At 33.6% G+C, this 23195-nt stretch overlaps 1 protein-coding gene across 10 annotated transcripts in view; it reads left to right on the forward strand.

The window, feature by feature from the left end:
* Gria4 (glutamate ionotropic receptor AMPA type subunit 4) overlaps positions 1–23195 on the forward strand; it is a 364899-nt gene that overhangs the window by 303735 nt on the left and 37969 nt on the right. For all 10 annotated transcript variants that reach the window (XR_002386758.2, XM_004856477.3, XM_004856476.4 and 7 more), the window contains 4 exons: positions 1799–2005; positions 7967–8337; positions 10755–10953; positions 17491–17738. Coding sequence is in view for 9 of the 10 variants with exons in the window: in XM_004856477.3 (XP_004856534.1) it covers positions 1799–2005; positions 7967–8337; positions 10755–10953; positions 17491–17738 (1025 nt within the window). In the remaining variant the exon portion in view is untranslated. The remainder of the gene's footprint in view (positions 1–1798; positions 2006–7966; positions 8338–10754; positions 10954–17490; positions 17739–23195) is intronic.

Here is a 23195-nt window from a genome sequence, read left to right on the forward strand (position 1 = left end):
CATAATTAGGTAACTATTTCAAAAAGAAAACAAAAGAATTAGCTGATAACTATTTATATTTTATAGCATGTTTTAGAAATTAATAATGCTTTGCAGTAACTTAGCCATCTTCATAATCACATTTATAAATTGCAAAACTTGGTAAATTTACAAAATGTTTTCAGTGAATTAATAATTTTCATCTAAAAAAGAGAGTTGTCTTTATTTTAAAGTATGAGAAAAATTATTTAACCAACTCCAGTATTAGAATATTCATCAAATTCAAAGAAGTGGGACCCTCTGGTAACTTCGTAATGCCAATCATGGACAGGATTTAAGAAAATAGTACAAAGACTATTCCTGGATAAGTCTGCACTGTAGAATTATTTGGGCCATCTCTATGAGAAAATGAAGTGTCATGCAGCTTACGCATTTTATTAAGTTTTGTTAAATGGGGTTCTACATTTGTAAAGTACTTAAAACAAAATCATAGTGTAGAACTATCGTATTATTCAAAGTAAATGACTCTCTAATTCAGAAGTCTAAGAACAAATTCAATTTCCCCAATCATAAATTTTCTGGGGGAAAATAAAAATTATTGGAATCAATTACTAGCCAAGAGTGGTGATGCACACCTTTAATCCCAGCACTTGGGAAGGTGAAGCAGGAGGATCACTGCAAATTTGAGGCTAGCCTGGGCTACATAGTGAGTTCAAGGCCAGCCTGATCTACACAGTGAGACCCTGTCTCAAAAAAAAAAAAAAGACTCAATTACTAAATGAAGGATACAGTACAATTTTATAAAATGCAAGTGGATTATGCCAATAATACTGTATCCAAAACTGGTCAATCATTCTCTGCAAAATGACTGGAAAAATTGGGCATGACTAAGAGTTCTTTCCTTATTGCAGTCACCAGACTTTATGTGTCATTTACAAAATTAAATGCACTTTTGTTAACAAGTCTCTTTAATTAAGGTATTTACATGCTTTAGCTTAGGAGTGTGTGTGTGTGTGTGTGGTTGTGTGTGTTTCAAGTAAAAACTCTTCAGTAATTATTTACCACTCATAAATGATTTCATTTTATAAGGATGTTCATGATAGTTCTTCATCCTGTTTTCTGACTCGCTTGCTAGGAGAACTAAATGGGAATATCACAACTGGAGGAAAATTGTGAGCTTCCATTAGGGACATGGTTTATAAGACTTAAAAGTCATGAAGCACAGTTAATGCCAAAACACTGAACAATATTAGCAAAACAAATTTATATGATTTTTAAAGCTATTAATTTATTTCTTTTTTGAAAAATTGTACAGCAAAAGAGTGTTGCTAAACTTTAGAGATCAAAGAAAAACCGTATAGACCTTTTCCAAAAAGACACAGTGGAATGTGGCTTAAAAAGATGCAGAATATAGTTATTTGATATTTAGTGTGTCATATATATAAAGTTGAATATTGGGTAGTCTTTAATTTCATAGGATATTTTGGGAAGATTAATTTAATTGTCAAAGAAGATAATTTATGCTTCCCTAGAAAATTACTAATGGATATTTTTCCAATTACAGTCAGTGCTACCTAATTATTACTCAGTTTTAAATTATTTTAAATATTCTACTTTCAGTATCCAATAGAGCAATTTAATATATTTTAAGGATATTTATATCTATTTTATTATTAATTTCTAACCACATAAAATCATATATATGTATTAGTAAATATACCCTATTCCCAAATTCTCAAACTCTGAAACTGTAAAATTACATAAAGACTTTCAAATGTTTTGTAATTTCTCCTTTACAGTTCTACTTCTCTCATTATAGGAATCCCCATATGTTATGTACAAGAAAAATCATGAAATGTTTGAAGGAAATGACAAGTATGAAGGATATTGTGTAGATCTGGCATCTGAAATTGCAAAACATATTGGTATCAAGTATAAAATTGCCATTGTCCCTGATGGAAAATATGGAGCAAGGGATGCAGACACAAAAATCTGGAATGGGATGGTAGGAGAACTTGTTTATGGGGTAAGCAAATCAATTTATTGAAAAATCTACTTACATGAAACTTTTTTTTACTTGGGCTCATATCAATTTTTAAATGTTATTTACTGTTTTTAAATTTATAGCTATGTTCTAAGAGCCATGAATGGTATTCAAATATTTCCCAATTTTCTTGAAAATATAATTCCTAAATAATGAAAATGACATTTAATGACTTCAAAGTCAGAAAAGGGATAAAAATTCAGAATATGTTCTCCTACTTAAAAAACAAACAAAAACATAGACTTCAGGATCTGTGGCGACTATTCCCTCAAGCTTGATGCTGCTACACCATAGAACTATATTAGTAAATCTGTAATCTGGTAATAGTAAGAACAGATTTCTTTCAACAGTGTAATGTTGGTTATTATTCTAGATAGTTATTTATATCCCTCTTGTTTGTAAATACTCATAAAATATCTTCTAAGTAATTGGTGATCACTACACCACTTTAGTTTCTATAAAATATCCATTCAATGTTTTGTACAGTTCTGCAGAACACAGTATATTTAAACTTTATGTAACACCATCATTTTTCATACTAGCATACATAAAGAAACACAAAAGCTAGAAATTTGTCTGAAACAGCCCTCCCACAAAGCATGCCATGCCCTCCCCTTGAGTGTGCCAGATATTGAGTGTACACATGGATACCCAAGGGCACATACAGCGCTGGCATTGCTGCCCGAATGAGCAAGAGCAAGATCACTCTCTTGAGCTACCACTGCAGTGTCAAAATGAAACTGGTACTTATCCAATGCTAGAGATGATACGATATTTTTAAAGTCCAAAATCCAAAACTACAGCTCACAGTAAGCCCTATTTGTCAGGTTACTAATAAAAATGCCATATACTTGAAATATATTCTGAAATTTCCTGAAAGTCAATTCATGTTTCACAGATTTCTCTTTCAAATCATACTCCATCTGATGAATCCTCATGAGGCCCCTTTGAAATGATGAATGACACAGAAAGTCAGAAAAGAGTAGATAGAAAGATTTAGAACATATCTGAAGTCCACAGAGGGACTCACTTTCCCAGTCTGCACTGCAGTGCAATAGTTTCATGATCCTGCATCTTGCTTTTCAGACCAGGAAGCAATGAACATTTTCTGCATGGTACAATACGGTGGCTAAAGCCTCAGTAGCAAAAGGAAATTGTTTGACATACAAAGCAATCAGTTTTATATCCATAAGAAAGAATTGCTGACTACTTAGGTGACATTAGATGAGGGGAGAAAATGCAGGGGTTTTTTAAAGGCAAAATATGTTTTAGCACAGGGTTCCCTGAAAGTTTCGTACTGAATTTTACATTCCAAAGAACAAAGGTTCCCAATACACATCTGTTCTTTGGCTAATATTTTAAATCTTTGAAACAGTAATCAATTTTCAGACATGGACATTATCTAAATTTTTATAAGTACAAGTTGTATATCCCTTATCTGAAATACCTAGGATTAGAAGGATTTCAGAATTGGAATTTGTTTTTCAAATTTGAGGATATGTGCATATACATAATCAGATATCTTGGGACTAGACCCAAGTCTCAATGCAAAATTTATTTGTTTCACACACACCTTTTACATTTAGCTTGAAGGTAACTATAAAATATTTTAAAATAATGTTGTGGATGAAACAAACTTTCTGTATTTGGAACCATGTTTTGACTGTAACCAATCACATTAAGTCAGGCATGGAATTTTCTACTGGTAGCAAGCATAATGTCAGAGATCAAAATTTCAGATTTTGCAGTATTTGATATTTTAGGGATGCTCCATCTGTACAATAACTCAATGCCCTCAAAAACTACTAGTAAGTATTTCATCTAAAAATCATACTTGGATTATTAATTAGTTATAGGCAGCCTAACTAACCTGAGTTACTTTCTGGGGCATTTGTTACATATCTTTCCTCTAGAGTCCTTACCCACTGGGCAGCCCAGGTCCAACCCTTTGGAAGTGTTCTAACCATGTTTTATTTGGAGAGAAATTATTTAAGTGATTGAAACAAATGATTGAAAGAGAGCAGCATAATTAATAAAAACATATCAGTAATACACATGCTACAGAATCAAAGAGTCCTGAAGTCAAAGAGAAAAAAGCTAACATGACGGTATTGATAACATTGTAATCTTTCTTCAGCTAGTCTGAATGTTTAAAGACTCCAATCTCTGACACTTTAGTTGTCTGCTTTTGTCTCCAAGAAAATCTTCTTCTATGTCTCTTATACTTTTCACAGATTTGGTACTTTTCTCTGTTGTCTACGAAGTGTGTATTAGCTGCTCAATTTTTTTCTTTGCTACTGCTAATGTATATATGAATGCCCAATTTCCCAGTCTATAGGTAAAACTCAATTTACTTTCTTATTCTGAACAAAGACAGATGATTAAGTTTGAATCCATTTCAATGATTAACTTCAAATCATTATTTTTTATTTACTCTGCAAGTTTGGCTACTACAATTGTTATGAATAGTTTGTGCAACATCACCACATAGGGAGACAAAGGCTCAGAACCTCTTACATTCTAAAGTCCTTTTTGGGATCACACCTATGCACTATAGCAAGTTTACTCTGATTTCCCATAGTGCACTGCTGCTCCATGCCTTTCCTGGGTCTCTCCTCCTCCTCTTCCTCTTCCTCCTCCTCTTTCTCCTTTTCCCTTTTATTTTCTTTCTTTTTTTTAATGGGTGTTTGTGTCTTGATCCAAGGGAATATTTCTCAAAGTACACTGCATGGCTCAGTAGCACAGATGCACCTGCACTACATGTGAAAATGTTGGTTCACCAGCCTCACGCCAGCAGTGCTGGAGAACACAAATCTTACTCAACTCCTGAAAGAGACATTTTATATACCTACTCACTTTTAGGAATCACTGACATTTATAAAACAAGACACACACAACATCCCCAGTGTTAGCAGAGAAAGTCCATGTGGACCCTGTTTTTTAACTAGTCTCTTTCAAAACTCACAAATCTCAGATATCAGAAGTGTCTCTTAGTAAGCATTGCTGTCACCACTTTCATCCAACATTCATCTTCCATTGCATCTACTTTTTTCTGTGCTTGGAACACTTTCATTTCTCTTCATGTGTCTTTCTTTTTAAGGTTCTCTTCTGCCATTCATGGTAACTTGTATAAATGAAAATTTTCAAATGATTCTATACAGAACAGTGTAGTATGTGAAAGGTGATATTTCAAGTAAATGAAAGGACACATTATTCATTCATTCCTGTTGGGAAAGCAGGACAACTACTTGGAAAATTAATAATCTTGTTATGGTTCATCATGAAATATACCAAATAAATTTTAGATTGATTATAAATATGAGAATAAGAAGAGTATTTCTAGACCATGAAACAAAAGGCTAAAAACAGAAAAGAATTTTATATAGATATAACAGAATTTAAACATATGCAACCCAAAATATAAATAAAAAGCAAAATAAAAATATATATATAATAGGAAAAAAGGAGATAGATTTTTGCAAAGGAGAAGAAGACCAAGAGATTAAAGGAGGGAGGAAAAAAGAAAGGGAAGAAAAGGGCAGGAAAAAAAGAATTCAAATGTGCTATACACATGCACCCACTCCCCATGAGGAATGGAATCATTATGTAATGCAAATTTGTGCTAATAAAACATACACATTACTCTAAAATACCATGAACTAAGTTATGGAAATAAAACAGTTGATGAATGAGGAAAATATTTGTAGCATATATGGAAAATAAAAGTTGAAATTTAAATTTGTTTTAAACCATTTACAAATTGGAAAGCCATAAGTTAATACCCCTTATGGAACAGTGGGATCACAATATGATAGGTAATGTATAAAAGAAGAAAATTGAGCCACTTGTTTTATAAAAACAAATTACAATTAGTAAAATGAATTCTTTCATAAAGAAAGTTGGCAAAAGATAAATGAGAATAGATAAAATAGGAGGTTTCTGAGGATCAAGGCAGCATATCCTTTCATGTATTGTTGGTGACAGAAGATATTTGCATTGTCTTTCTGGAGAAAAGCAAGGCAAAATACATCATAAACATTGAAAAGGTCATTACCTTTTACACCAGAGATTCCTTTTCTAGATTTCTTTTCATTGCTGGAGATTGGACACAGGCTCTCACTCATGTTAGGCAAGCAGGTTACCATCCCCAGCCCTGGAAATGTACTTTAAATAATTACAATATGTGTACAAACTTGTCTATTAAAATGTTCCTAGCCACCATTTTAAATTGTACAAAACTGCAAACGGTATAAATATCCCACATGATAAGAATTTGAGTATATTTTGATCTTTTCACGTGATAAAATATTTAAAAGCTTTGAAACTTATTTTTAATCTGTATGTTGAAATGGAAAAATACTCATCATATTCTTTGAGAGGAGAAAAACAATTATAAAACAAAGTTTTCTATTATTCTATTTTTTAAAAAATAAAAATATTTATAAAGGAAAGTCTAGTGGAACATATAGAAAGAACCAAGAGGTATCATGTACAGGTACAAATTTCCAATGATGAATGTCGTCATATTGTATACCTAAAATGTACCAATAAACTTAATGAATAAAAAAGAGTAAGTAGATAAGGAGGATAAGACAACTTATCTAAATTTGTTGACTCTATTATTATATACTAATTTTTCTGTAGCTAATTCATATATCACTTGAGTAAGGAAAATTATACAAAAAATACTAAACATAGGAAAATAATTCTCTCCCTCAATACTTCTGGGTCTTGCATATGTGGGTATTTATGAGGAAAATGAAGTTTACTTGTACTTGAAGGCATATAGAGCCCACTCTCAGGCCCCCAGTAGAGAGCTTGACTGCAGGGGATTCCCTGTCCATCCTCACCATCCACTGGCCTTGGACTGTGCCATCAACTCAGGAGCTCCAGTATATATAAAAGTGAATGTAACCATGACAGGCTCTCATGTGTATGGTTTCGTTTCTGATTCCATTTTAATTTCAAATGTTTTTCTTTTAAAATAAATAATTAAAATTCTTTTATTTGTGGAGCATACAACAGTTTAGTTTTTACAGTACATTTTATTTCATTTGATTCTATAGGTGACATGATTTAATAGGCTCAGATCTCAGAGCAACCATAGGTGTAAAAGTCACCTTTATGTGACTTAATTCCATCATCTACAAGACAGTGGCAAACAAAAGGTTGTTAGGAAGTTTAAATGGGCCGTTTTTAAAGATACAAAAAGCATCTCAAAAAATTGCTCAAAATCACAAAACTGGAAAGGGAGACTGGTTTCTTCTGATCATAACATCAGAACTGAAGCTACTGTGTTCCAAAGTCTTTTTAAAAAATTGGAAGCAGAAAATCAAAGTATGTGCAAAGCAAGGAACAAATGCCAATTTCCAGATTTTTGTGTGTGCACTGAATTGGAAAATGTTGTCAAACAATGGGCTTTCTTTTATCATACAAACACAGACTCTATGATCAGTTTTCTGGTAGTTGGAAAGGAATAAATAAGAAAGGACTGTTTGAAATTTGCAATTCATCATATTAAGGGATGGCTAAGTAATGAATCAGGGGCAACATTCCAAGTGAAACAGAAAAGGCTGCTGCATAGCCACATTTCTGCCAAGAAATTCAGAAATTCAGCCATATGGAAAGACTATTAAGTCTCTTCCTCTGCCCTGTCTCAGGTTCTCAAAGAGTAATAATAGCAATGTGAGTTCAAGTTACTTCTGCATATCCACTGTCTTTTTCTCATCTTTTTATCTAACTGACAGCACTAATAAAAAATGTTTTGTGCAATTTAAGTAATATCATATGGAAACAAATTGCCAGTCATGTATTTATTTATAATTGGGGTTATGTTTTTCAGAGTAAATGAATGACTAGTTAACTTTGAGTGGATCACTCCAGTGCTAATTGTGTCCTGAAATGCACTAATCTGTGTGTTTTCATGTGTCTTTTTTCTTATAGAAAGCAGAGATTGCTATTGCCCCTCTGACAATCACTTTGGTACGAGAAGAGGTCATTGACTTCTCTAAACCCTTCATGAGTTTGGGTATATCTATCATGATCAAAAAGCCGCAAAAATCTAAACCAGGAGTGTTTTCCTTCTTGGATCCTCTGGCTTATGAAATTTGGATGTGCATAGTCTTTGCCTACATTGGTGTCAGCGTGGTCTTGTTCCTAGTGAGTAGATTTAGCCCATATGAGTGGCACACGGAAGAGCCAGAGGATGGAAAGGAAGGACCCAGCGACCAGCCTCCCAATGAATTTGGCATCTTTAACAGCCTATGGTTTTCCCTGGGTGCTTTTATGCAGCAAGGATGTGACATTTCACCCAGGTTAGTTTCAAAACTCAAATTCTTCACCAATTTCCCAGTAATTCTAAATGTTGTACAGAATATCTCTGTATGTGTTCTTCTCTTGGAGGCAGAGCACAATTCTAAACACGATAAATTTGCAATTCCCAAATTAACGTAAGTATATTCATAGCCAATTTCTTCTAAGCTGGCACAAAACATAGACACTGTACAACATAGATTAACTTTCTCAATAGAAAAGTAAATATTCAACCAATGGGAACTCTCAGAAATTATTTTATATCAATATTTCATTCAGTGGTTTCACAGATGAAAACTAAACTGGTGGTGCATGCCTATAATCCCAGCACCCTGGGAGGCTGAGGCAGGAGAATAACAAGCTTGAGTGAGCCCAGTCCATGCAACTGAATGACCAAAATTTTAAAAAGGGCTAGAGATGTAGCTTAGAGTAATGAAAAAAATCTAAAGTGTAGAAGAAGTATTCATTTTGTCTCCTTTTCAAAAGCAAATATTGTTGCTGTCCTTACTATTGTTTCCCATTGTCAAAAATTAATGTTGGGGGCCAGGGATTTAGCTCAGTCGTTCTACTGCCTGCCTCACAAGCGCAAGGATCCCAGTTCGATCCCCGGTACCAAAAAAAGAAAAAAAAATGAATGTTGAACTTAATATTCAACTCAAGTAGCATAGAAGAGATATTTGTCGTGCAATTTCCTAAAAGCTAAGTCAGTGTAACTTATACCACATATATTGTTTTACATAACAACACATAAATAAGCTAAGCAGTACAAAAAATAAAGCCCATGATGTAATATATGCTAGTTACATAGAAACGTTTTTCAGCACCTGGGGGTTCGCAGCTCCCTTCCTTTGGATACCATTACTCAGTTTCTGTGTTCCTAACAATTAGCTTATCTCCTGTTGCAAGAAAATTTCCTGAATTCTCCCACAAAAAAATAGCTGAAAGTATGAGAAGCAAAGTATTGAATTAAATTTTGATTGTATATTAGCATTGTAAATTTATTTTGTCAAAAAGTAGTATTTTGACTACAGTGTAGTCATGTACTTCATAAGACCCAGGAAAACTATAAATGTCCTTAAATTCCAATAACATAGGAATATGAATCAATAGCTTTAAATTAAAGAAGTTAGAAAGAATCAAAGCATATTAAGTAATGTTTTTTAAAAATTAAGATTAAGGGAATATTAAGTAAAAACCCAACAGGTGTCACTTTTATAATAAGCAGTAAGGTAGCACTTTAAAATCAGAAGTACCTTGGAAAATATGGAATGATCTTTCACATTTCACAAAATCCGTGTGTGTGTGTGTGTGTGTGTGTGTGTGTTTTCCTGGAGACTGAACCCGGGACCTTTACACTGAGCTATATCTCTAATCCTTATTTATTTTTTATTTTGATACAGGGTCTTGCTAAGTCATTACGTTGCCCAAGCTGGGTTCGACCTAAGATTCTCCTGTTTCAGCCTACAAAAAGCCTGGGATTACACACATGATTTTTTTTAAAAATCTAAAAACAATTTGCTACAAGAATTTAAAATAGTTTGATGATCTCAATAAGTGAAATCACTACGAATATTTTTAGTGATCTGGTTTTAACTTCTCTACTCATACTCATTTTTGATAGCCAGAGAGAGAATGAAAAAAAAATTTTGTATTACCAGGTTATAAAGATAATTTATGACATGTCTCATCCTCTACTCATCTCAGTAATTGAATGTCGAATGCAAAAACAGTCCTGAACTGTGGTTACCATGAAAACAATCCTAAACCCTCATCTCGTCCAGCTTCACGTGAGCTAGGCCTCATTCACCTTGGGCAGGGCCCTCACTGAAGCTAAAGACAGTGTCTCCCCTTCAGGCTCAGAAAGGTAGCTGCCAACTTGTGTCAAATCTAAGACACCATCATTGTCCGGATGTACTGCTATTTTATGTACCACTAAGAGACGAAACAATGACCCTATATTTTATCTCATCAACCCTAGGCTGTAACCTAATTTCAGAGAGCCTGAAATATGAGGGAGATAGGATAATAATGAATTTAATCAAGTGTTCCTCTTCTCTATCTGAAGAAAAGTCATTAAGTTCCACATTTCTGCCATTAAACAATAAATAAACAAAGGTTCTCATACTTTCAGTGCCACATATATTAAGTGTAACATAAAAGACTTCAGATTATACAGAAACATTAAAATCTTTCTTAAGTAGATTTTCAGAAAACAAAAACAATGCTTGCAATTTTTTTTTCTTCCAGTACTGGGGATCGAACTCAGGACTTCGTGCTTGCCAGACAGGCTCGGCACCACTGAGCTACATCCCCAGCCCTGCAATTGTTATTTTTAAGAATTCTTAAATGAAATTGATATCTCTTCTCTCTGTATGTTGGTTAAAGAAAGGAAAATGTGAATTATATTATTCATGTTTAGATCCCTCTCAGGCCGAATTGTTGGAGGTGTTTGGTGGTTCTTTACCCTCATCATTATATCATCTTATACTGCTAACTTGGCTGCTTTCCTGACGGTTGAGCGAATGGTTTCCCCCATAGAAAGCGCAGAAGACCTGGCCAAACAAACAGAAATTGCCTATGGAACACTGGATTCAGGGTCAACGAAAGAATTCTTTAGAGTAAGTTAAGGGAAAAACTAATGATAATATATGTTCATAATTTTGAAATTCAGGCTGTTTTCCCAAGAATCATACTATGACTTTAGCCTTTATAAATTCCGCACACATAATGGTAATAGCTATGTTTAATACTAATACTTCCTGGATTTTATAATCACTTTAATTTGAAAATGCTAATTGATTTCTTTACACTGCAAGAGAAACCTTCTGTAAGGAATAATAACAGTGAAAAGGTAACTAAAGCAACTTTATAATGTAATTTTTCCAAAGCTTTCCAGTTGGTTGATGGTGCTATGATAATACTGGATTGGACAAGATTGGATTTATGTGTGTTTGGGGGCAAGAGTATAAAAATGAGAGCACACTTTGCTATTTTCTTTTCAGTAGTACATGTTTGTAGTATATAATGTTTATATTCCTTATGGGGAATTGGTGCATGTAGCTAATATATCTTAATTCCTTTTTTTCATCTTTTTTCCCTCTCCTTCCTCTTGCCTCCATCCATCTTTGATTCCCCTCTCCTCTCTCTCTCTTCCTTTCTCTCTCTTCATTTCTTTCTCTCTTCCTTTCTTTCTCTCTTCCTTCCTTTCTTCCTTCCTTCCTTCCTTCCTTCCTTTCTTTCTTTCTTTCTTTCTTTCTTTCATTCTTCCTTGCTTTCCTTCTTTCTGTGCATGTTTCCAGTACATAATGCTTACATTCCTTGTGTGGAGTTTGTACCTGTATATAACACATCTTAGTTCACTTTTTTCATCCCCCTTTCTTCCCTTCTCTCATCCTCCCTCTTCCTCTTGATTCCCCTCCTCTTTGAGAAAGATCTATTACTTCCTATTATCTTTTATTTTACTCTTTGGATTTCCCACATAAGAGAAGCCATCCAATATTTAAGCTTGTGTGTATGATTTATTTCACTTAACATTATGGTCTCAAGGTGCATCCATTTTCCAACAAATAACTCAAGCTTATCTTTCTTTATGGCAGAGTAGTCCTCCACTGCGTATAAATATCCCATTTTCTCTAATGAGCAGTGATATCGAGCATTTTTTCAAGTATTTATTGATCATTTGTACTTTTTCTTCTATACAGTATGTATTTATTTCACTTGCCCATTTTTGGATTGGGGCTTTTATTTGGGGGTGTCTAATATTTTTGAGTTTTCTATATCGTCTAGATATTAGTCTTCTGTGAAATAGCTGACAATTTTTTTTCCATTCTGTCACTTGCTTCTTCATTCTGTTGGTTTTTTCCTTTGCTATTCAGAAGTTCTTTAATTTGATATGATCTCATTTGTTGATTCTTGGTACTACAGTATTTCCTGTGCAACCAGGTTCTGTTCAGAAAGTCCTTACCTATATCTATGACTTCAAGAGTTCATTTAAAACCCAAAACTAACAGATTTACTACTTTTATGAGATACATTATTCTGTAATATATTCGTATCAATTATTTTTAAAGCAACATATTTGCTTTCTTATAGGAGGATAGCAGCAAGAACATAAGTTTTTAGTTTGTTCCAAGTTTGAATTTTCTGATCAATGAACACTTTTTCTATTTTGGTTCTCTTTAAAACCAGAAACACATACATGATACTGTCTCATCACAGAAAAAGAGTTCATTTTGTGATTTCAGAACTGGAAACTGAAAAAGTAACCAGAGATACTTTCATAAATTTTGAAGTAGATAATAATGAGTACATTTTATATTTGGCATCAATATTTTAAAGACCGGAATATTCAGTGGCTTAGAAGACATGATATATTTCACCATTTCCTAATCTTTTATGTAAAAGTATTGATTGTTCAATATTCATACTTATAAACAATATTTTACAGATTACATTTTCACTTTAAATATATACATTTATAATTTTCTCACTCGGCTTGAAAAATAAAAACAACATAATGTGCTACTCCTTAAGCCAGTTCTAAATTTTATGTTCCTGTATTTCAGTAAGATGTCCTTCTTTAAAAAGATTTGATTTTAATATACTACAGATGTTTATATAAACTAAATCAAGAAAAAATTGCTCAGAAATTCAGTTGAACCCATTCTTGGGCATTGCTTAAAAAAGAAACCAATGAATATCATAATTGTCAATAATTTGGAACACTGTTAGTAGATGTAAATTAAAATGTATAAACTTTTAAAAATATTTGTAGATGTTTCTAAAACTCTGTCATGACAGTGTATTTTATTAAAAATATTCTCCAAATACAGTTAATTTATTGAACTCTTTTTATCTTAGTGAGCATATCCTCAGCTCCACACTTAATGATAGAAACATAAGTCTGTACTGCATTTTCACATAATTTCAGTACATGGCTGAAAATCTGTCACTTTGAAATTGCTTCCACCCAGAAGTAAATAGGCAAAATTTACTGATTTTACCTAGAAACTATTCTGTATATGTATCAAAATAGAATGTAAGTTTTTACTATCACTTGCATTTTGCTGAAAAGTGATGACTGATTGTCATTTAATAAAGGAAATATTTGCAGGCTTATCATTCTGCCTTGTGCAATACAGGGAAAAAGAAATGTCATGTTGATTCTCTGAAAATGTTTCAAAAATAACTCACTGTGAAGCTCTTTAGCATCAAGTATACTGAAAATATTTATTTCTAAACTTTATAAAGTTTTTAAAAAGCTGCTCAAGTTCTAAAAACTGGTGAGGTAGATAAGAGAATATATTGATAAAAAAAGTAGGAATGATGATGGCTGCTTCCTAAATTTAGAATCTTCAATACACGCTCTACAAGCATTAGGCCTTGTTTCCTTTCTCTCTTACTCAACCTCAATTTTTAAATTGGAAGATTTTTATAAGTATAAGTATTTATTGTTGCAGAACCCTCTGGTCCCTAATGGGACAAGGAAATAATTTCCCTTGGCAGCATACTTTCAACAATGCATAAATTTGGGTTTTCTGATAAAAAAAATCTCATTCATTCCCAACCAGATTCCCCTTTCTCCTTTACCGTACATGATGACCTGGTTTAAATAAACCATTTGTCTGATGGGCTGAGGAAACAGAACGTGAAGGCTATTTTTGTACTTGTCAAAAATGTTTTCTCACAGGAGCATACTAATGGCACATCTGTCACCTCCACTAAGCTGCCTCAGGCAGTGACCTACACTGGGCACGTGAAAAAAATGTCGCAGTTATAATCAACTGGAAAAAAAAAGAATTAGACCATGGGGGAAATTTACATCTGAATTCAACATGCATTGGTTTTGCCCCATTCTGAAACTTGATTCACTTCATGTTCTGCACACCTTGTTAAGCACAAACACAGTCATTTAAGGAGTGTCTGTACTTGTCACTTAATGATAGCCTTGCTGTTTAGGTACTTTAACATTATACACCTGATTCAAACACACTGATTTTCATCTCAACACAGATTTTATCTTGTGCCTGTTCCAGTCATCAGTGAAATCATAAATGCATAAAGGAGGTGGATTACTATCTCAGGGTTTAGCATATTATCAAATAACACACTGATGAGCTCTCACTAGAACATCAGACTTGCTGCATAAGCTCCCAGAAGAAAGAAGGAATTCACCTGGTAGCAATGTAAACATTAACTAAAATGCGTGATATTTATTCATAGTTTCTATTAAAAGGTATAGGAGAATTCTTCCTTTTTTGAGAAATTAAAAGAATAGCACATTTTTAAAACTGCAGAAAATGTTTTATCTAATAAAATAGTGTTTTAAATCAGAATTTCCTAAATGTTAAGTTTCACAATATAGATCAGGGACTGATTTTCTAATTACAAAAATTAATGATTTTTATTTTCTTTGCTTATTTCCTTGAGCATATTTACTTCCCTCACCTGCCTTGTACATAGATACAAATCAGGTTTAGAAGATTTAGAGCCTTAAAAATTCCTTTGTCATTGTGTTTATGAGCTCACTGGGTCTGCAGGAATTTCTTCCTTTAGCCAGTCTCATCAGATACATAAATATTTGCTTGCCCTCACCCCATAGCAAGCACTGTCTCGCAGCCTCACATAATAACACAGAGATACTGTTTTCAGTCCTTCACCTCTTGATTCCCTCATCCTTTCCCCATGTGTAAGTGATCACATCCAAGTTGCGCCCCTTGAAATCAGAATCAGAATTTTTAAACATTAACATGTTTACAAACCACAATGATTTTTTTCCTCAAAAACGATGCTTTCATCTTTCTTCTATTTTCCACTGAGTCTCAATTTCACACTTTCTATTGCTCCTATGGCCTCCTAAATTTAGCATAACTACCCTACAGATTCCTTTTTTCCACCTTTTTTTTTTTTTTTTTTTTTTTTTAGTACCCGGGATTGGGTCCTTGAGCTTGCACAGCAGGCGGCGAAACCACTGGGCTAAATCCCCGGCCCCACATTTTACATTTTTTCCACCTTTTAAAAAAATTGAATCAAATTCTTTTGTGTTTAAGTTATATATAACTCAATATAGTTAAACAAATGTATCAGTAATTTTCCTCACATTAATATGGTAATACAGAAATGGACTCAAAAAAAATATCAATGGCCTACAAGTACTAAGCTGTAAAAATACTCTTTTTCCATTTTGCTATGCTAGTTTTGTTTTGCTGCTCTCTTCTTTCAGTATTCATATTGATTTTATTTTATCTGTTTTCAACATATTATACATAGTAATATCTACAATATACGTGGGACCATATACCTTTTGGAGTGAAACTCTCAACTTATAAATATATTAAAAAGTGATTATATATCTAAAAGACTTGTTTATTAACACTTATTTGAATTCAAATCATCACAGTAGATATATAAGAACAATCTTTTATCACATGATCCAGAAAGTTAATAATTCTGAGAAGTCATTTAAAGTAAAAGAGTTGATTTTCTGGAATGGAACACTACTTTTATGTATTTTTTTAAAAAGAGACATGAGAAGGATGTATTAGAGGATTTATAAGATGCACTCAAGATCAGAGTGAGGTTGCTTAGAGAAGTGAGCCACCAGAACTCTATGTGTAGGTAAAATGAATGAGCCCTAACTGCCTGGCCTCCCTAATGGATCCTGTAGCTGACATTTTGAACCTTTCCTTTGGCTGGGAAGCACATAAAATCTTTGCAACAGAAGCTTTGTAGTTGAAATTGAATTGAATCTAGTGTTAGCATACAATTTCATAAATGAGGATTTCTGTAACCTGTCGATACCCAAACACGCACATACACTCATCACAATCTCTATGTTCTGAGGTATTTTTCAAGTGTCCATAGCATTGAAACATTTTATAAGACAATAAAGATTATCTATTTCCCATCTTGACATTTGTCAATATTTGAATACACATTTTCTTTGGTATTCAAATATGTGAATCATTCTGTGGTTTATCACAGGTTTATCGATTACTATTTTCCCATCTTTTGAAATCAGAATTTTGAAAATTACTTTTATTAATTTTTTTCCTGTCCATCTGAATTATTTGCCTTTGCCCAAAAATATATATTTCTAATTTGCTATTCAAAATATTTATGGATTATTAAGGAACTGATTTTTATTGGACTCTATTTGACAAAAAGGAGGATCAATATAATAAATATGCATGCTATTCAGAATTAGGTTCACACATAAAACCTCCATTACTTTTGATTTGGATCAATATAAGAAATTATAAATGTAATTATAAAAGTCTATGTGAGTCATTCAAACAATATTAGGGCTTTTCTAACTTACTAAATAAATCTTTTGGAAACACAAGTTCATTTGAATATATTTTTACATTAAAAATATATATATGAATGAAAAACATCTAAGCCCAATGGAATACTAGCAAAAGGACCTGGGCAAATTAAGTAGTGGGAGTAACATATATAGAGCTCAGGTAGACAGAAGTAATTTATAAAAAGAAATAAGTTTCTTGGTTAGGGTCAGGAGATTGTCAGAAAAAGTTAAATAAAGTTTTGACTGACCTAGAATTTGGTTCTTCTATTGTGAATATTTGGTTTGTAAATGATAGCCAAGTTTTTTGCCTTCTTCAGTGTTCAGTTACTGATGTGATATGAACTGAACTTTTATAAACCTCCTACTTTGCAGCATGAAAAAATAATAAAAATAACAATTCTTATTTGTTGTAACTTGAATACAGCATTAAAAAGAACTTTACAAATTTGAAATTAAGTCCTATCTGGTCCTTTTCCAGTGTATCATGAATATGATGCAAAACATGGTTTTATATGTTCAACATTCTTCATGGCCTTCTACACTTAAAAAAATAATAAGTTGCTATTTAAACAGTTGACTATGGTAATTATTATTGCAAGAGGTAAAGGCGTTTTTAAATATCACTTTCAAAATCTGTCATTTCAGTGATTTTCTAAAATTGTTCTAAAGGACAGTTTTCCAGTTATTACAAAAATAATCTTGTGTTACTATTATGTTACTACATGGCAAATGGGAATTAAAGGGCAGTGGAAAGATACTAAAAGCCTTTGTCCTTATCTTGCCTCAGTCAGTATTAACATGTTGTTCTCTTTTTTCCTGTATTTAATTTTATTTTCATTTCCTCCAGAGATCAAAAATAGCAGTGTATGAAAAGATGTGGACCTACATGCGATCAGCAGAGCCATCGGTGTTCACTAGGACTACAGCTGAGGGAGTAGCTCGTGTCCGCAAATCCAAGGGCAAATTTGCCTTCCTTCTGGAGTCCACTATGAATGAATACATTGAGCAGCGAAAGCCCTGTGACACCATGAAAGTGGGAGGAAATCTGGATTCAAAAGGCTATGGAGTAGCAACGCCCAAGGGTTCCTCATTAAGGTGGGTGGAATAGTATAACAATATAACATGTGTTGTTATAGTATTCCACCTTCCCTGATGTCCCCAAGAGAATTATTTTCTTTTGTGTGTGAACATGGTATGTTTGTTTGTTTGTTTGTTTTCTTTTAATCCATTTCATATATTTTGGTCAACAATCAGGTAATTTTTTAAATTTTAAAATAATCATAGTTGACATTAATCTTTGAAGGCCATATAAAAACCAAACTGGTTGAACACTAGCTGCTTCCAGCAGGCCTAAAACACGAGTAGCATATGCTTGTATATTTCATCAATTTTTTTTGGCCACCAACATCTGCACTGTCATTGTGTCAGTAATAATTCTATATTTTATCATTATTTTTAAAATTATGGCTGGCTGCTAGTTTCTGAGTAAGAGGAAATCAACTTCTTAACAAACTGCTTTTTTTTCCCCATTTCAATGTTTTATTTGTTATGGAATCATTCCATTTTAGATTACCTAAAGGTTGTATTGCATTAACTTTTGAAATCACCTCTGTTTATGAAAGTAACTGAGGTCTGAGGGGAAAACAGCCTCTAGTTTTATAGTGTTTACTCACACCACACTCCTGCCTTCTTCAAAGGGAGTATGGTGTAAGTAAATCTGTAAAATTAGACCCAAGGCAATCCAAATATGTTTGCAAATAAGCCCCGAAATGTGGTTTATAAGTAAAACACTCCACATGTGAGTTAAAAGTGAGACTTTCATTCTTACGGAAATATTGGTTAAATCTGCCCTTTTCATCCTTTTGGTCCTGGACATAGAAAATGCACATGTTTGTGTCCAGGAGGCAGAATTTCCTATTTTCCTTAAGCAATAAAGGCTGCTGTTGAATTGATGGGACTAGAGCCCATCGCAAGTGGTGACTGACAGATTACTCTGGTCTCAGTGCTGCTTAGGAGAGATGCACACAAAGCACAGATTCAAGAGGAAATCAGAGTCTTTGCTAAAGGACTTAACCAAGAACCTGGTCTTGAAAACTGATGTCTCTGGTAAGCCACTGAAAAATGAAGGTAATGAGACTTGCGTTGCTACTCAGAACAAATGAAAGCAATACACATATCACACGATTGTTTTCATTGGTTTCAAAAAGGGAACAGCAATGTGATTTGAGATTGTGTTGGGTGGGGGAAGGATTAAGAGATATATAGAAACAAATACTAGTATTGAAAGGGTTGTGCTAAAGCAACATTATGCATTTACAAGCAACACTGTAATAACTAGTGGAGGCTTTACAGTACGTTAGAAAACAGACAATTTTAAAAGGTCATTGGGAAAACTATCCAGTAAAGACTAGCTGGCAGTTGACTTTGGCAATTTTGGTCTGATTTATTTGAACTGGCATCCCATTTGAAACTGAAGAAATATGCAATGAGAAAGTCAAACTAATAAATCATCTATAATAGAATTTTACCCAAAAACATTTTGACCATTCAGAAACTTAAATTGGCGTCAGGATGTTTAGTCTTTATAGTTTTGCACTGTGTAGTAACGAAAAATATATACTTTCAATGAGGTCAGTTGACAAATTTCTGTTGAAGTAGTAGTTAGCAGAGTACCCTAGTGTAAATAATTTAAATGAAAAAGAAGGGGTGAAAGCAATGATGGCTGATATGTAGATCAGTGTTCAGTCTATTGATTATATTCACTGGATGTCTCTTTTGCCCTTAATTAATTCTCTGTGGATGTAGCTGCCTTGTCCTCTGTTTTGTGTCTACTGATAAAGTCAAGCTCCAGAAACTGAATTTGGCCCTAAGATATGGGTACGTCTGACTCCCATTGATGGCAAGAGAGTTCCCTCTTAAATGCGCCACTTTGTCAGATCCACACTACAGGGATTGTTTGGGGAGACGCTGAAGGGCTTCGTCTGTCTAGAACTGTATAATAATCATCCATTGGCTTCCCCCTCTTTTCCTGTCCTTCCCTGGATCTTGTTAATGAGGCAATTGTTCAACTCAGCTTCCTGGATGGAGAGTTTGTTTATGCACTTTGTTTTGTATATACCACAGTTTCCTGAGCAAGCTGGCCCCTGCATGCCAAAACGACAGTATTTTGTACTGTTTGCTGAGAACATTCAAAGAGCACTGAAGGCTAACTGGCATTCACCTTACCTTCCATCTCTTCACTCCCCAAACCCGCAGTCATCTAAGCATGAGGCTCATTAGATTTAAATAATCATTCTTATCATATAAGGATTCTTCTTTTTCAAAAGAGGCCAACTAATATAAAGAAGAACCAATAGGCATCTTCTGGATAAATTTTTTAGCATGTAGAAGCAAGTTCAAATTAATTGCATTCATTAAAGTGAGATACAGAGGGCACAGCCATGTGAAGTGTCTTTGAAACATGTCTTAATTCAGTTCAGTAGAGACTTAAGTCTGTTTTCCTATAAGATCTTTTTCTGACCAGGTCTTTAGGTTAATTGCTCTGGATGTGGTAAGAAATGTGTATTTCATTGTCATCAACTATACCTTTCTCACAAACACTGTTGTTTTGCTTCCTTAAACAATGTAAGAGTTTAAGAGAAAGGAAACAGTAATGTTGCCTTCTACATAAGCTTAACCAGAGAAGGCTGACAAGTGAACGTCAATGTTCCTTTGATCAGTGGAGTTTTAAGTTTCCAAGTCTTGAAGTTCATTCAAAATGCTTCAGGATAAATGCCACTGAAAGCAGGAAGAGTACAGTGTACAATCAGGATGGAAGTGCAGAACTTGGGTCTTTATTGTAGACTTTAAAACAAATGCAATCAGTATTATCACAGAGAACATATCTGTTATGGGGCTTAAGAACATACCACAACAGTGATCACTGGCATGAATTTCTATGGTAAAGAATGATATACAGAGATATTTGTAGTTCAGAGAGACTGTTTCAGACTAATGTTGGCTAGACATATACCTGAAAACTTAAAACCCTTGAGCTATCAGTTATACATGGCTAATAAAAATGCCAGAAATTATTGGTTTATTGTACTTTGACATACATTCTTAAGGTGACAGAACAATGTAAGATATGTTGATCTTTTTATTCCTTTTTTAAAAATCTTTTTACTTCTATGAAGTTTCTTTCCACATACACAGTGCTATAGATACTTCTATCAATACTATGGCTTCCTCCTCATCCCTTTTTCATCCCCCTTGACAATCCAAAACAGTTGTAAGAGGCTTCTTCTAGCTGCTAAATTTGTAAAACTGCTTTAAAATATACACTTCACATGGCATTATAATGAAAGGTAAAGTTGAGATGAGGGGGAAGTATATTTTGACTTTACTACTATACTGTTAACATTATCAACTTCATTATATAAATTTACAACAGTAGATGTCTTCTACATGTACTTTAGTGTTTACAGTATAAAATTATACACTTTGCTACTAAAATATTATCAACATTATTAAATTTTCTATGCTGTACTAGTTACTATTCTATTGACTTTACAACGCAATAAATAAAACTATTAGAAGGTGTTTATACTGAATAATTTGGTTAATATAGATTGACTAGTGAGTATTTTAGAAGAGAATACTCCTTTTTAAATAGTAATAGTATTTTGCATCTGTGCATATCTTTAGGAAACAAAGTAGTGGGTCTCATCTGAGAACTTCTCCTAGACCTTGTAAGCCTGAATACTTTATATTTTTATTATTATTTATTTTATTATTCATGGTGATAATTCCCATACAAACTTTGCCTTTTCTGAAGTTATTTGAGGGACTGTCTAAAATAAGACAGATATTGTTACCAGAAAATGGTTTCAAAGGAAAATAGCTCCAATAGAACTTGCATCACTGGGTGAACTCTGGAGAAAATGAGAGCCAGTTGGACTTGGCAATCCCACTGGCAAGAATGCATGCCAACAGGAACTGATCCTTTGAAACCAGACCCATCATAGTTCTTTTACAATGAGCAACTCAGAGCCACCCAGCAATAGCACAGCAGGGGGGAAGAAGTATTAGAAAAGAGGAGAAAATACTACATCTTTCATTAGACTTCTCTTTCTATATTTAACAAAACCTCTGGCCTCACCATCAGCCCATATCTAGATCTGCTTCAGGATGAGTGGAGTTCTCCATGAGCCAAATTATGTTTGCTGGACACTGTGTGTGAGAATAAAGATATAATCCATATTTTAATAATTAGAAACAAGTTAACTTTTACTCCTTAATATAGACACTAGAAAAATTTAAAACTACATAAACGTGAGACTAAGTATTTAACATTACTGAGCATTACTTGCCCTCAAATGGATGAACTTTTCCATCTTCCAGAAATGAATTGCAGTAAATTAGCACACAATTTTTTATATTAATCATTAGGGAGAGAAATATCTGAGAATATCTTCCATTTTCTTATTAAAGGATGTTAAAGATGCTTAAACTGTACTTAAAGATTACTTAATCTTAGCCAGGTGTGGGAGCACACACCAGTAATCCCAGCACTAGAGAGTCTGAGGCAGGAGAATAGCCACAAATTCAGACAGATTTGCTGTATAATGAGTTCAAGGGCAGCCTGAACTACACAGTGAGAGCCTATCTCAAAAAAATAAATAAATAAAAATAAAGATGCCACAGATAATTTGGCTTTTGTGTTCCCATCATATTTTAAATGTAACCTACTGGGCTAGAGATTAGTCAAGCACAACAAAAGTACATCACACCTCTTAACCTACACATACACAAATACACACAAATCCCCCCTGTGCCAATATGCTTAAACAGCTGCCTAGTTTGTTATTAAAGATGCTAATGTTTATGATGGGTACCAAGTATTTTTCATTCACAAACTGAGCTGTCACATGGTGAAGGTATGGAAGTTATATGGGTCCTGAGGGAAAATAATTGCACAATATAATCTGTATACTTTATTCTTTTCTTTCCAGGTATTGAGCACAATAGGAAGCATAAAACTTTTCATTATCATTTGAAATTCCAGGTTTTTAATTTACTTCTTTCTGGTAATTTTTTATGATAAAAGTTACAGCTCACCATGAAGAACAAACAAATATTGCCTTTTTCTGCATTGCTCTAATACTTATCAGGCATTATACATTTTTGCCTTTTTTCTCAAAATAATGCTGAGCTAATGTGCTTTCAGTCTTTGGCAAATAACTCAATAAATGATTGCTGGCTTGCAACTGAGAATTTATCAGGTCATTTTTAAGTTGCTCATTTTTGAGATGCTTTGCAGCTCCCCAAGTAGGAAACATCAGACTGAAAAGTTTCTCACTTCAATATTAGTCTTTTGTTCTTTACAGTATTCCACTTAGAAGTTGTATTTTAGTAACCTTTCTGAGAAATGGGAAATTTGTGGCCATTTTAGTTTTTACCACTTTAAGAAGGATAAATTTAAAAAGATAAAATTGCTACAAAGAAGCTTAGCAGTTTACTTAAGCCTTTACAACTTGATATGAGGAATCTAAAACTAGATCCCAATTCTGA

Source organism: Heterocephalus glaber, unplaced genomic scaffold (genome assembly GCF_053883595.1).
Source record: "Heterocephalus glaber isolate CG9 unplaced genomic scaffold, H.glaber_assembly_v1.0 deba00001429, whole genome shotgun sequence".
In the NCBI taxonomy this organism is placed as follows: domain Eukaryota; kingdom Metazoa; phylum Chordata; class Mammalia; order Rodentia; family Bathyergidae; genus Heterocephalus; species Heterocephalus glaber.